This window comes from Salvelinus sp. IW2-2015, linkage group LG31, assembly GCF_002910315.2.
Source record: "Salvelinus sp. IW2-2015 linkage group LG31, ASM291031v2, whole genome shotgun sequence".
Lineage (NCBI taxonomy): Eukaryota > Metazoa > Chordata > Actinopteri > Salmoniformes > Salmonidae > Salvelinus > Salvelinus sp. IW2-2015.
The window spans coordinates 16,859,089-16,870,117 of NC_036870.1; the positions used below are offsets into that span (position 1 = coordinate 16,859,089).

An 11,029-nucleotide genomic window follows, 5' to 3' on the forward strand; every position below is an offset into this window, starting at 1 on the left:
CAATGAAATGAGAAGCTCAACCAATCCATGTTTCATCTCAAGGGATTTGTCCCAGGTAAAGAAAGTCACATCTTTAGTACTGCGTAAGTGTATTGAGGCATGTTTGACCCAAAATGACAGTTACATTTCACAGCATATGCATAAACATCTTTAAGAGCTAATTTAGCCCTTGATCCTCCATTTAGAAATGGATTTCCTGTTTCAACTCTTCATTGTTCCTTTCCCTCTGCAAGAAAGGAAAGTTGTGGGCAGTTAAATGGTTAGCAGTTGGGTAGCCTAGAATCCAAACTGACATGCTATAGAAAGTCAGAATTAAATATTAGTGTTGCTTACCAGTCACACACATTCCTGTGAGGACTCAGTTATTTCCGGGTCTGGGGAGCTGCTGCCGCTCTGATCACTGTACGTGTCCCTACAGAGATGGTATTCAAACGACACAATATTTAATTTGCCAGTTCTCGTACCTATAACATACATTGCCCCACTGCAAAATTTAACACAGGTTTAGGACTCATACTGAGTTACCGTGGAGACAGACAGCAACCCTTCTGTAGGTAGCTCTGTAGTTTCCCGGCTGATGCCAGCAGGAGGCCAAAGTAGGGAGGCGATGGTTTGATGGGGCGAGAGGTGAACTCAGGGTGATACTGCACCCCTACGAAATACGGATGATCTAGAAATAAAAGCAGAGGGATGTGTGAGTATAAAAGGTACATGCAAACCAGACAAACCATTTTGTCTACACATGATCCCAGACACTTACCGTCTAGCTCAATGACTTCCATTCGCTCTCCTTCTACATCTTGACCCACGAAGTGAAAGCCTTTCCCCTCAAAGTGATCCTTCAGCTCTGGGTTCACCTGAGACCGGAAACCAGGTAAGCACACTGAAACACTAGTGACATGTAGAGAAGGTATATAAAGTGATGTGAACATCAACCTCAAAGCGATGTCGGTGTCTCTCATCCACGTACTCAGCATCTCCGTAAAGTCTTCCTGCAATGAAACAAAGCAGGTACAAAACATTTGGAAAATGGATGAAATAGTCCCCATCTACAATGAAGCAAATTCATTAGAAATAAACAAATATATGTACATAACTATTCAGACTCTTTACGCCATACCTAGTTGAATCACATCCGGCAGCGATTGCCGCTTCGAGTCTTCTTGGGTATGATTCTCAAGCCCTGTCAGGTTGGGTCACAGACTTGTCCCGAAGCCATTCCATTCCTCTTGGCGTTGTCCTGTTGGAAGGTGAACCTTCGCCCCCAGTCTGAGGTCCTGAGCACTCTGGAGCAGGTTTTCATCAAGGATCTCTATACTTGATCCTGACTAGTCTTCCAGTCCCTGCCGCTGAAAAACATCCCCACAGCATGATGCTGCCACCACCATGCTTCAACGTAGGGATGGTGCTTGGCATTCAGGCCAAAGAGTTCAAATGGTTTCATCAGACCAGAGAATCTTGTTGATCATGGTCAGATTCTTTAGGGGCCTTTTGGCAAACTCCAAGCGGGCTGTAATGTACCGTTTCCTGAAGAGTGGCTTCCGTCTGGCCACTACCATAAAGGCCTGATTGATGGAGTGCTGCAGAGATGGTGGTCCTTCTGGAAGGTTCTGCCAGTGACCATTGTGTTCTTGGTCACCTCCCTGACCTAAGCCCTTCTCCCAGCTTGACCGGGAGGCCAGCTCTGGAGTCGTGGTGGTTCCAAACTTCTTCCATTTAAGATTGATGGATGCCACTGTTGTTGGGGACCTTTCAATGCTGCAGAAATGTTTTGGTACCCTTCCCGAGATGTGTGCCTTGGAGCTCTATGGACAATTCCTTCGACCTGACATGCACTGTTAACTGTGTGAGCCTTTCCAAATAATTTAATTTACCACGGGTGGACTCCAATCAAGTTGTAGAAACATCAAGGAAGATCAATGGAAAAAGGATGCACCTGAGTTAAATTTCAAGTCTCATAGCAAAGGGTCTGAATAGTTCTGTAAATAAGGTATCTTTTTTCTTTTTAAAATATAAATGTGCAAAAAACAAACAGCTTTCGCTTTATCAATATGACGTATTGTGTGTAGATTGAGGAAAATGTTTTATTTAATCAATTTTAAAACAAGTCTAACATAGGAAAAAGTCAAGGGGTCTGAATACTTTCCGAATGCACTTTATAGTGTGTGATTATGACTGACTTTACTCTCAAAGTTTGGTCTCTTACTTAGTATACTGTTGGTGGTCTTGAAAATGGTCCGTCTCTTTCCCAGCCTCATGGTCCCACCCATCTGCCCAGGATTGTGTTCTGGCATGTCAATCACCTAGAAAGAACCAGTAAGGAATCAGATTTCTTTTTGTTGGCCTTCACAACCAGTAAAGGGGAGGGGAGATCTTATGAAGGTGGAACCTACAACAGGATGCTTTGATTCGGGATGAAACTCTGTAGAGTTGGCATCTTCCCATTCTAGCACATTCCTGGCAAATTCACACACAGCCAGCTGCATCCCTAGACACACACCTGCAAACCCATAGGAGTCAGGTTAACGCTGCACATACATGAAGGAATGTGAATGGAAAGCTTTAATTCCATCCTTAGGTGTAATTTGTTCCTTGATCTAAAGACTGCATCCTCATGGCTGCCTGCCACCGATAGACAATTCTGTACCTAGGAAAGGTTTCTTCTGTTTGCGTGCCCAGTTGATGGCGTGGATCTTCCCCTCTGTCCCTCTGACTCCAAACCCCCCAGGTACCAGGATGCCACTGTGGAGGGAGGGAAACACCATCATCATGAACATAGTCACAATACTGACCCTGTTCTCTACCAGTCCAACTGACCCCCTGTGATGCCATATCTCAGTGTTTCTCCCCGTGTCCCCAACCAGCCACTTCTACTTAATTGATGTGTTTAAGTTCAGGCCTACCCTATTCAACTGGATGAATCAGCTGTGCTGGTACTGGACTACCGTACATAAAGTAGAGCTGGCTGGGGGTACAAGAGGATTGGAGAATACAAGATGCCACATCCCACTGCTAGACCTTCTACCCCAGACCCTACCATACTTACTCAGCACTGCAGAGTTTTTGCCACGCCTCATGGTACTTCACAGGCTCCTCCTTCAGTGTGTTTGGCTCCAGGTCTGCTGAGTCAATATACTGAGAAAAAAATAGATGACGGGAGGGGGAGACATGAGAATGGTTTGCTATTGACCCGATAGGACGTAGCTTATCCAATACTGAACAAATACTTAACAAAAGATTTTACTGAGTTACAGTTCATAGAAGGAAATCAGTCAATTTAAATCAAATTCATTCGGCCCTAATCTATGAATTTCACATAACTGGGCAGGGGCGGTCATAGGGTCATCCACTAGGGAGCCAGGCCAAGCCTATCAGAATGAGTTTTCCCCCCACAAAAGGCTTTAAAGACAGAACACTCCTCAGCAGCCCCCCCCCGGTGAAGAGTCCGGATAAGGAGTTTCTGGACTGGCGTGGTTACATGTGGTATGCAGTTGAAGCCGGTTGGATGTACTGCCAAATTCTCTAAAACAACATTGGAGGCAGCTTATAGTAGAGAAATTACCCTTCAATTCTCTGGCAACAGCTCTGTTGGACATTCCAGCTGTCAGCATGCCAATTGCACACTCCCCCAAAACTTGACATCTGTGACATTGGGTTGTGACAACTGCACATTTGAGTGACCTTTTATTGTCCCCTGCACAAGGTCTACCTGTGTAATGATCATGCTGTTTAATCAGCTTCTTGATATGCCACACCTGTCAAGGTGGATTGATTATCTTGGCGAAGGATAAATGCTCACTAACAGGAATGTAAACAAATTTGAGCAAAATAAGCTTTTTGTGCATATGAAACATTCCTGGGATCTTTTATTTCAGTTCTTGAAAAATGGGACCAACACTTTAAATGTTGCGTTTATATTTTTGTTCAGTATAGTTGACATGACTGCACAAACAAGTAAGACTTAAACATGAAATCACAGCAGCAATCTTCTTCAAAATAAAACCTTTTCCTGAGGACATCCAAGCCAGAGGAACAGTATAATTTAACCTTGCTGTGTAAGAAACTAAATAGAAAAAGATGCACTGTCATGCACAGGTTAAGATGCTTTTGGATGTAGGGCTGGTTTTCCAGACACCGATTAAGCGTAATCCTGGACTAGAATGTGCTTTCTACATTGAAAGTGTTTCTTAGTCCAGGACTAGTCTTATTATATGTCCAGGAAACCAGCCAGTAGTGCCTTTCCAAGTGTGTAGTTTGTACATGTGTTTTAGCCTGGCTGTGTGTGTTTTACCTTGATATCCAGTTTGTGGCAGATGGCTAAGGCCGAGTGTTCTAGCGCTTTGATGACTGACGCGTAGGAGTCTGTGAACTTGGTGTATTTCCCCACCAGGGCTATAGAACACTGCTCTAGGAGCCTGTCTGACCTGGGATTCAAAAACACCATAGGCAAAGTTATATGCCGCGTTCAAAACGGAGAACTCTGAAATCTCCAACTTCAGTGCATTCAAGACAACTGGGAACTCAGAAACACTGACATCTTTCGAGAGCTCCCGACTTGAAGATAACCGCCGTCATGATTTGACCCCCTTTTTCAGAGTTCCCAGTTGTCTAAAGCACCAATCATCTGAATACCGGTCACTCCATAGTGCTGCAATACAACAGGTGAATAGGCAGAGCAACCAAACAGCATCATTACATTTCTCTGTAGTTCTCATCCAGATATGTAGTTCTTTATCCAGAGGTCAAACTCAAACGTGGTGGGTCTAAATCAGGGCTGTTCAATTCTGGTCCTGGAGGGACGACACACTTGTTTTTTGTTTCTACCTGGTAGTTAATTGCACTCACCTGGTGTCCCAGGTCTGAATTGGTCCTTTATTAGGACTGACAATTAACAGCCCAGGGCCCGGTTTCCCAAAAGCATCTTAAGCATGGGAAACTGAGCCCCGGTCTAAATAATCGAGCGCTACCAGCCTGCCCGCCACACCCACCTGTCAGACATCTCCTTCCACTTGGTGAGCATCTTCCTGGGGCGTGTCTCTATAGGAAGGTCTAGTCTCTGACAGAAGTAGCCCACCACCCCCTGGTTCTCCAGTAGCAGAGGCACTCTGTAGATGGACGACACGTCTGCCACGCAGATCACCTGGGAGAGGAGGGGAGAGCTAACACTCAGTCACAACTAAAGGCTTCAGTGGTTCTTTATTCATCTTTCCTTGATTCCTCACATCCTCCAAGGGGAGATTTATTGGACCTTCTCTAGTACAGTAGAGAAGGAGATGACAAGGTAGGATGTGAGGAATCACTGGGAAGATTTATTGAGCCAGTGTCGTTTCATTCTAGTGTGTGACTGTACGATCAGGTCTTACCTGTTCAGGTTCTACATGACAGAACATGGAGATCTTCTCTTTGACAGAGTTCTCCAGGGGAGTGGAGCAGCGACACATGATCTGGAGGGAATTGACACCACAAACAATCCTTGCACTAAATGTACAAATGGACAGAAAAGTGGTTATGACGGCTTGCTAGGACTAGAAAAACTTTGGCTAATTTAAACTCACCAGATCAGGAGACAGGCCGAGTCCTCTGAGCTCTCTGACACTGTTCTGAGTGGGTTTGGTCTTCTGCTCTCCTGTGGCACTGGGCTGTGGGACCAGGCTGACGTGGATGTTACAGAAGTTCTCCCTCTTCACCTTGAACTGGAACTGCCTGAAGGCTTCGATGAAAGGCATGCTCTCGATGTCTCCCACAGTGCCTCCTAGCTGCACACATAAAACAGACATACCGGGATACACAATTACACAGGAATACAACTAGTAACTAGCCAGCCTGAAATGACTCCAAGTACATATGTCACACTATTATCAAACCAATAAAGGTTCTCTGGAAGTCATTGATCTACCAGTGTTAACCATAATCTTTTACCTCGATGACACAGATCTGAGGCTCCACACCGTCATCGTCAACAGGTACTCTGGCCTGACGCATCACCCACTCCTGGATCGCATCAGTGATGTGGGGCACCACTGCAAGGATATACCAAACAGGGACAGTTAGTCTGGAGATGCAGAGAAAGTGACAAGAGAACTTGATTGCTCATATCCTTCCTTTTTCTCATTGGTTCTTCATAGGATATTGGACTGAGGTCAGAACTGCCATGTCACACAAGCTAAATCAAATGCACATCAACTATTCAACAAGGGTCTGAACTCCTGTATACCCAGTCTCTCTCCCAGCATGACTATGTACAGTCTTTCCCAGGTAGTCTCCTCTTCCTGTTGATGACAGATTAGTAGCTCTTCCTTTAACCCCTGTATATACACAGTTTCTACAAGTCATCCCAGCCCTTGTCCCGCACCGTCTTATAGGTAGTCTTACCCTGTACGGTCTTTCCCAGGTAGTCTCCTTTCCTCTCCTTGTTGATGACAGACTGGTAGATCTTGCCGGTGGTCAGGTTGTTGTCTTTGGTCAGTCTGATGTCCAGGAACCTCTCGTAGTTCCCCAGGTCCAGATCCACCTCACCCCCATCGTCCAGCACAAACACCTCACCTGGAGGGAGAGCAGAGGAACAGCGTTAAAACACCTCACCCGGAAGAAGTCGAGTGGTATGGTTAAAACCCTAGTCAACACGCAAACATGTCACGTAGACACAGAGCGAGGGACAGGATTCTGTATATTTGAATAGATGTCCATGTCTCCATCTGTATCGATGTTGATCTAGACCAGGGGTATTAAACTCTTACCCTACGAGGTCCAGAGCCTGCTGGTTTTCTGTTTGACCTGATAATTAATTACACACACCTGGAGCCCCATGTCAAAATCAGTCCCTGATTAGAGGGGAGGGAGGGGTGGAACTGACTTCAAGGTCCAGAGTTGAGTTTGAGGGATCTAGACTAGAGGTCGACCGATTAGGATTTTTCAACGCCGATACCGATTATTGGAGGACGAAAAAAATCCGATACCGATTAAATCGGACGATTTTTTAAATGTATTTGTAATGACAATTACAACAATACTGAATTAACACTTATTTTAACTTAATATAATACATCAATAAAATCAATTTAGCTTCAAAGAAATAATGAAACATGTTCAATTTGGTTTAAATAATGCAAAAACAAAGTGTTGGAGAAGAAAGTAAAAGTGCAATATGTGCCATGTAAAAAAGCTAACGTTTAAGTTCCTTGCTCAGAACACATGAAAGCTGGTGGTTCCTTTTAACATGAGTCTTCAATATTCCCAGGTAAGAAGTTTTAGGTTGTAGTTATTATAGGAATTATAGGACTACTTCTCTCTATACCATTTGTATTTCATATACCTTTGACTATTGGATGTTCTTATAGGCCCTTTAGTATTGCCAGTGTAACAGTATAGCTTCCGTCCCTCTCCTCACCCCTACCTGGGCTCGAACCAGGAACACATCGACAACAGCCACCCTCGAAGCATCGTTACCCATTGCTCCACAAAGGCCGTGGCCCTTGCAGAGCAAGGGGAACAACTACTTCAAGTCTCAGAGCGAGTGACGTCACCGATTGAAACGCTATTAGCGCGCACCCCGCTAACTAGCTAGCCATTTCACATCGGTTACACCAGCCTAATCTCGGGAGTTGATAGGCTTGAAGTCATAAACAGCTGAATGCTTGAAGCATTGCGAAGAGCTGCTGGCAAATGCACAAAAGTGCTGTTTGAATGAATGCTTACGAGCCTGCTGCTGCCTACCATCGCTCAGTCAGACTGAACTATCAAATCATAGACTTAATTATAACATAATAATACACAGAAATACGAGCCGTAGGTCATTAAAATGGTCGAACCCGGAAACTATCATCTCAAAAACAAAACGTTTATTCTTTGTGAAATACGGAACCGTTCCGTATTTTATCTAACGGATGGCATCCCTAAGTCTACATATTGCTGTTACATTATACAACCTTCAATGTTATGTCATAATTACATAAAATTCTGGCAAATTAATTACGGTCTTTGTTAGGAATAAATGGACTTCACACAGTTCGCAACGAGCCAGGCGGCCCAAACTGCTGCATATACCCTGACTGCTTGCACGGAATGCAAGAGAAGTGACACAATTTCCCTAATTATAATAAATTCATGTTAGCAAGCAATATTAACTAAATATGCAGGTTTAAAAATATATACTTGTGTATTGACTTTAAAGAAAGGCATTGATGTTTATGGTTAGGTTTGGTGCAACGACAGTGCTAAATCATCACCCGTTTGGTGAAGTAGGCTGTGATTCGATGAGAAATTAACAGGCACCGCATCGATTATTTGCAACGCAGGACACGCTAGATAAACTAGTAATATCATCAACCATGTGTAGTTAACTAGTGATTATGTGAAGATTTGATTGTTTTTTATAAGTTTAATGCTAACTAGCAACTTAACTTGTTGCTGCCCTTGCATAACAGGTAGTCAGCCTGCCACGCAGGCTCCTCATGGAGTGCAATATAAGGCAGGTGGTTAGAGCGTTGGACTAGTAACGGGAAGGTTGCAAAAAACGAATCCCTGAGCTGACAAGGTAAAAATCTGTCGTTCTGCACCTGAACAGGGCAGTTAACCCACCGTTCCTAGGCCGTCATTGAAAATAAGAATGTGTTCTTAACTGACTTGCCTAGTGAAATAAAGGTGTCCAAAAATACCGATTTCTGATTGTTATGAAAACTTGAAATGGGCCCCAATTAATCGGCCATTCCGATTAATCGGTCGACCTCTAATCTAGACTATTGATGTTTAGGTACCCTTCTGTGTACACAGGACACCAACACACATTCCTAGTAAAATTTATTGTATGGCAATAACATTTTCTGATTCCGACAACTGTGCTTGAGCAAAGAAAGTAATTCCATAACAAACAGAGAATAGTACTTAGGAGGCCTCATCATGGCATATAATTGCATTGACAGTGTCGTTTCAACCTATAATAGTTTGTTAGCATTTTCTTCTGTTTCACGACCCTGGACTCACCATTGTGAACCAAGTTACACAGCATACACACAAGACAGATCTTAAAATCCCTATTTCTATAATACAGAACATTTCCTGAACTCACCATGCTCGTACGGAGAGAAGGTCCCTGCATCTATATTGATGTAGGGGTCAACCTTGATGGCGGTGACACGCAGACCACATGACTTGAGGATGGTTCCCACACTGGAGGCGATGATGCCCTTCCCGATGCCTGAAATGACGCCACCAGTGACCAGGATGTACTTCATTGTGGCACTGGGTAGGAGACAAATAATACGGATTACAGTAATGTAGTTAATTGATTCTAGTAGCTACTTGAGGCGGCTGGAAGCTGGAGAGGTGCACCAACAACTGGAACATTTCTGTTTCGAATCCCAAGTCCGACCGGGAGGATTCTAGGTATCCTACACCTAGATGCCATCTCCTGCCGTTGTGCCCTTAAGCAAGAAACTTTAGCATTTTCTTTTTCATTTAGTGTTGCTCAACCAAGCAAGTCTACCCCTCTGAGATAGTGGAAAAATTGCACAAGAGTTTTTTTAAATCAACATTCCTTCCCCTCAGGATGGGGGGGGGGTCTTGCTGATTCCTATCGTTCGATAGTACAGTACATGCAAAGACCGTACAGCGATACCTGCGTGGTGGTCAGAGAAATAAAGGACAAAGAGGGCGCGCGCATCGAAGGCATCAACGCTAAAATCGGAAATCTAAAATATCTACTCTCAGTGGTTACAACCACCAAGTAAATGCAACAATGTACAACAACTGAGCTCGTTAATAAACATTGCAGTTAGCCAGGTGCAAAGGTTGTAACACAAGTTACCTAACAGTAAAGGACTTGCAACATATAAAGTAACGTTATCTACAGAACAGTTAGCTTGATATCCTATTCTATTGTCAATAACTATGAGCCACACTAGCCGGATAGCTAGCTAAACTGAATCCTAACCTAGGACAATGCATTGATGTACCACGCGCCCAAACCTGTCATAATACAGTACAGGGGATATATAAAATGCGGACTCCAAGGGAACCAGGCCCGAGGATTCCATCATAGATAGAACAACGAGCTCTACAAATATTTGACTCCATCGCGTCAATTGAGCTAACAAGCGAACAGCAGGCTAGGCTACCTCAGCGCTGCGGTGTTCACAAAGGAAGCATGTTTTTCAACTCACCAAAACTAAATAGTGTAAGGCGGTCAAATGGTAAATATTTGGACTTTATTCATTTTAAATTATCAATGTATATACATTTCAATTCTTCCTTCAAATCTTGAATAATAAAAAAAAAAGTTACTTAATTAGAATTGACTATCCATCCACTCCAAATTCCAACACGTGTTCACTGGCCAAATCTTCTACCAGAGCAGTACAGAAAAAGACCCGCGACTAAGCAAGAGTGGCCTTGTGGTCGAGGACGCCAAGGTTGCGTAGGATCTGCGCATGCACCACGCTGGAAATGTAACTATTGTATTTTTTTTTCAGGGTTTGAGCTATATCAATATGCCAATCGTTATTTCATATTGTTATTTTTGTTATGTCTACATTTTTATAATAATTGCATGATTGTGAGTAAAATAGTCAAATGATGTCCGATACAAACCAGCAAACGACAATAATGTTTGTACCATGTTTTGTCCTGCTCCCATGTTGTGTTCCTACCATGTTGTTGTCATGTTGTGTTGTGTTGCTACCATGCTGTGTTGTCATGTGTTGCTGTCTTGCTATGTTGTTGTCTTAGGTTGTCTCTTGTGGTGATGTGTGTTTTGTCCTATATTTATGTTATTTCTTTTTAATCCCAGCCCCCGTCCCCACAGGAGGTATTTTGCCTTTTGGTAGGCCGTCATTGTAAACAAGAATATGTTCTTTAACTGACTTGCCTAGTTAAATAAAGGTTAAATAAAAAATTTAAAATACGCCGAACAGTCCACATGATGGTGGAGGTAAGTGTTTACAGCTGATAATTAGTGGGGCAACCGGCAGGTGACAGTATTGCTCCATCTAAAATCCTTGGTGACTGCTTTGACGCGCTGTATGTACATGGCAGA

The 11,029-nt window shown here is 43.5% G+C and overlaps 1 protein-coding gene across 3 annotated transcripts; it reads right to left on the reverse strand.

The window, feature by feature from the left end:
- Positions 1–72: 72 nt before the first annotated feature.
- LOC111955702 (CTP synthase 1) lies at positions 73–10,388 on the reverse strand. Of its 3 annotated transcripts, none has more exons than XR_011474490.1 (17): positions 10,279–10,388; positions 9,065–9,237; positions 6,373–6,543; positions 5,920–6,020; positions 5,556–5,756; positions 5,364–5,444; positions 4,989–5,140; positions 4,292–4,424; positions 3,047–3,135; positions 2,648–2,742; positions 2,394–2,500; positions 2,207–2,303; positions 971–992; positions 761–857; positions 526–670; positions 334–412; positions 73–226 (listed from the first exon to the last, which is right to left on the reverse strand). XR_011474490.1 is itself a non-coding variant. In XM_070436341.1 (17 exons), the coding sequence occupies exons 2-16, from the start codon at positions 9,228–9,230 to the stop codon at positions 337–339; spliced, it is 1,767 nt and encodes a 588-aa protein (XP_070292442.1). In that variant the 5' UTR covers positions 9,231–9,237; positions 10,279–10,388; the 3' UTR covers positions 73–224; positions 334–336. The 3 variants fall into 3 exon arrangements, 2 of the variants coding, with proteins under 2 accessions (XP_070292442.1, XP_070292443.1); XM_070436341.1 differs by having other exon boundaries at positions 73–224; positions 937–992; XM_070436342.1 differs by having other exon boundaries at positions 73–224; positions 937–992; positions 10,158–10,355.
- Between the last annotated feature and the right edge of the window lie 641 nt (positions 10,389–11,029).

Bases quoted from the DNA above. Each gene is read 5' to 3' on its own strand.
- LOC111955702 (XM_070436341.1), bottom strand. From the start codon at position 9,230: ATGAAGTACATCCTGGTCACTGGTGGCGTCATTTCAGGCATCGGGAAG. The intron at 4,425-4,988 runs GTGGGTGTGGCG...TTTGAATCCCAG, and splicing joins TGGAAGGAGATGTCTGACAG to GTCAGACAGGCTCCTAGAGC. The intron at 2,501-2,647 runs GTACAGAATTGT...ATGGGTTTGCAG, and splicing joins ACAGAAGAAACCTTTCCTAG to GTGTGTGTCTAGGGATGCAG.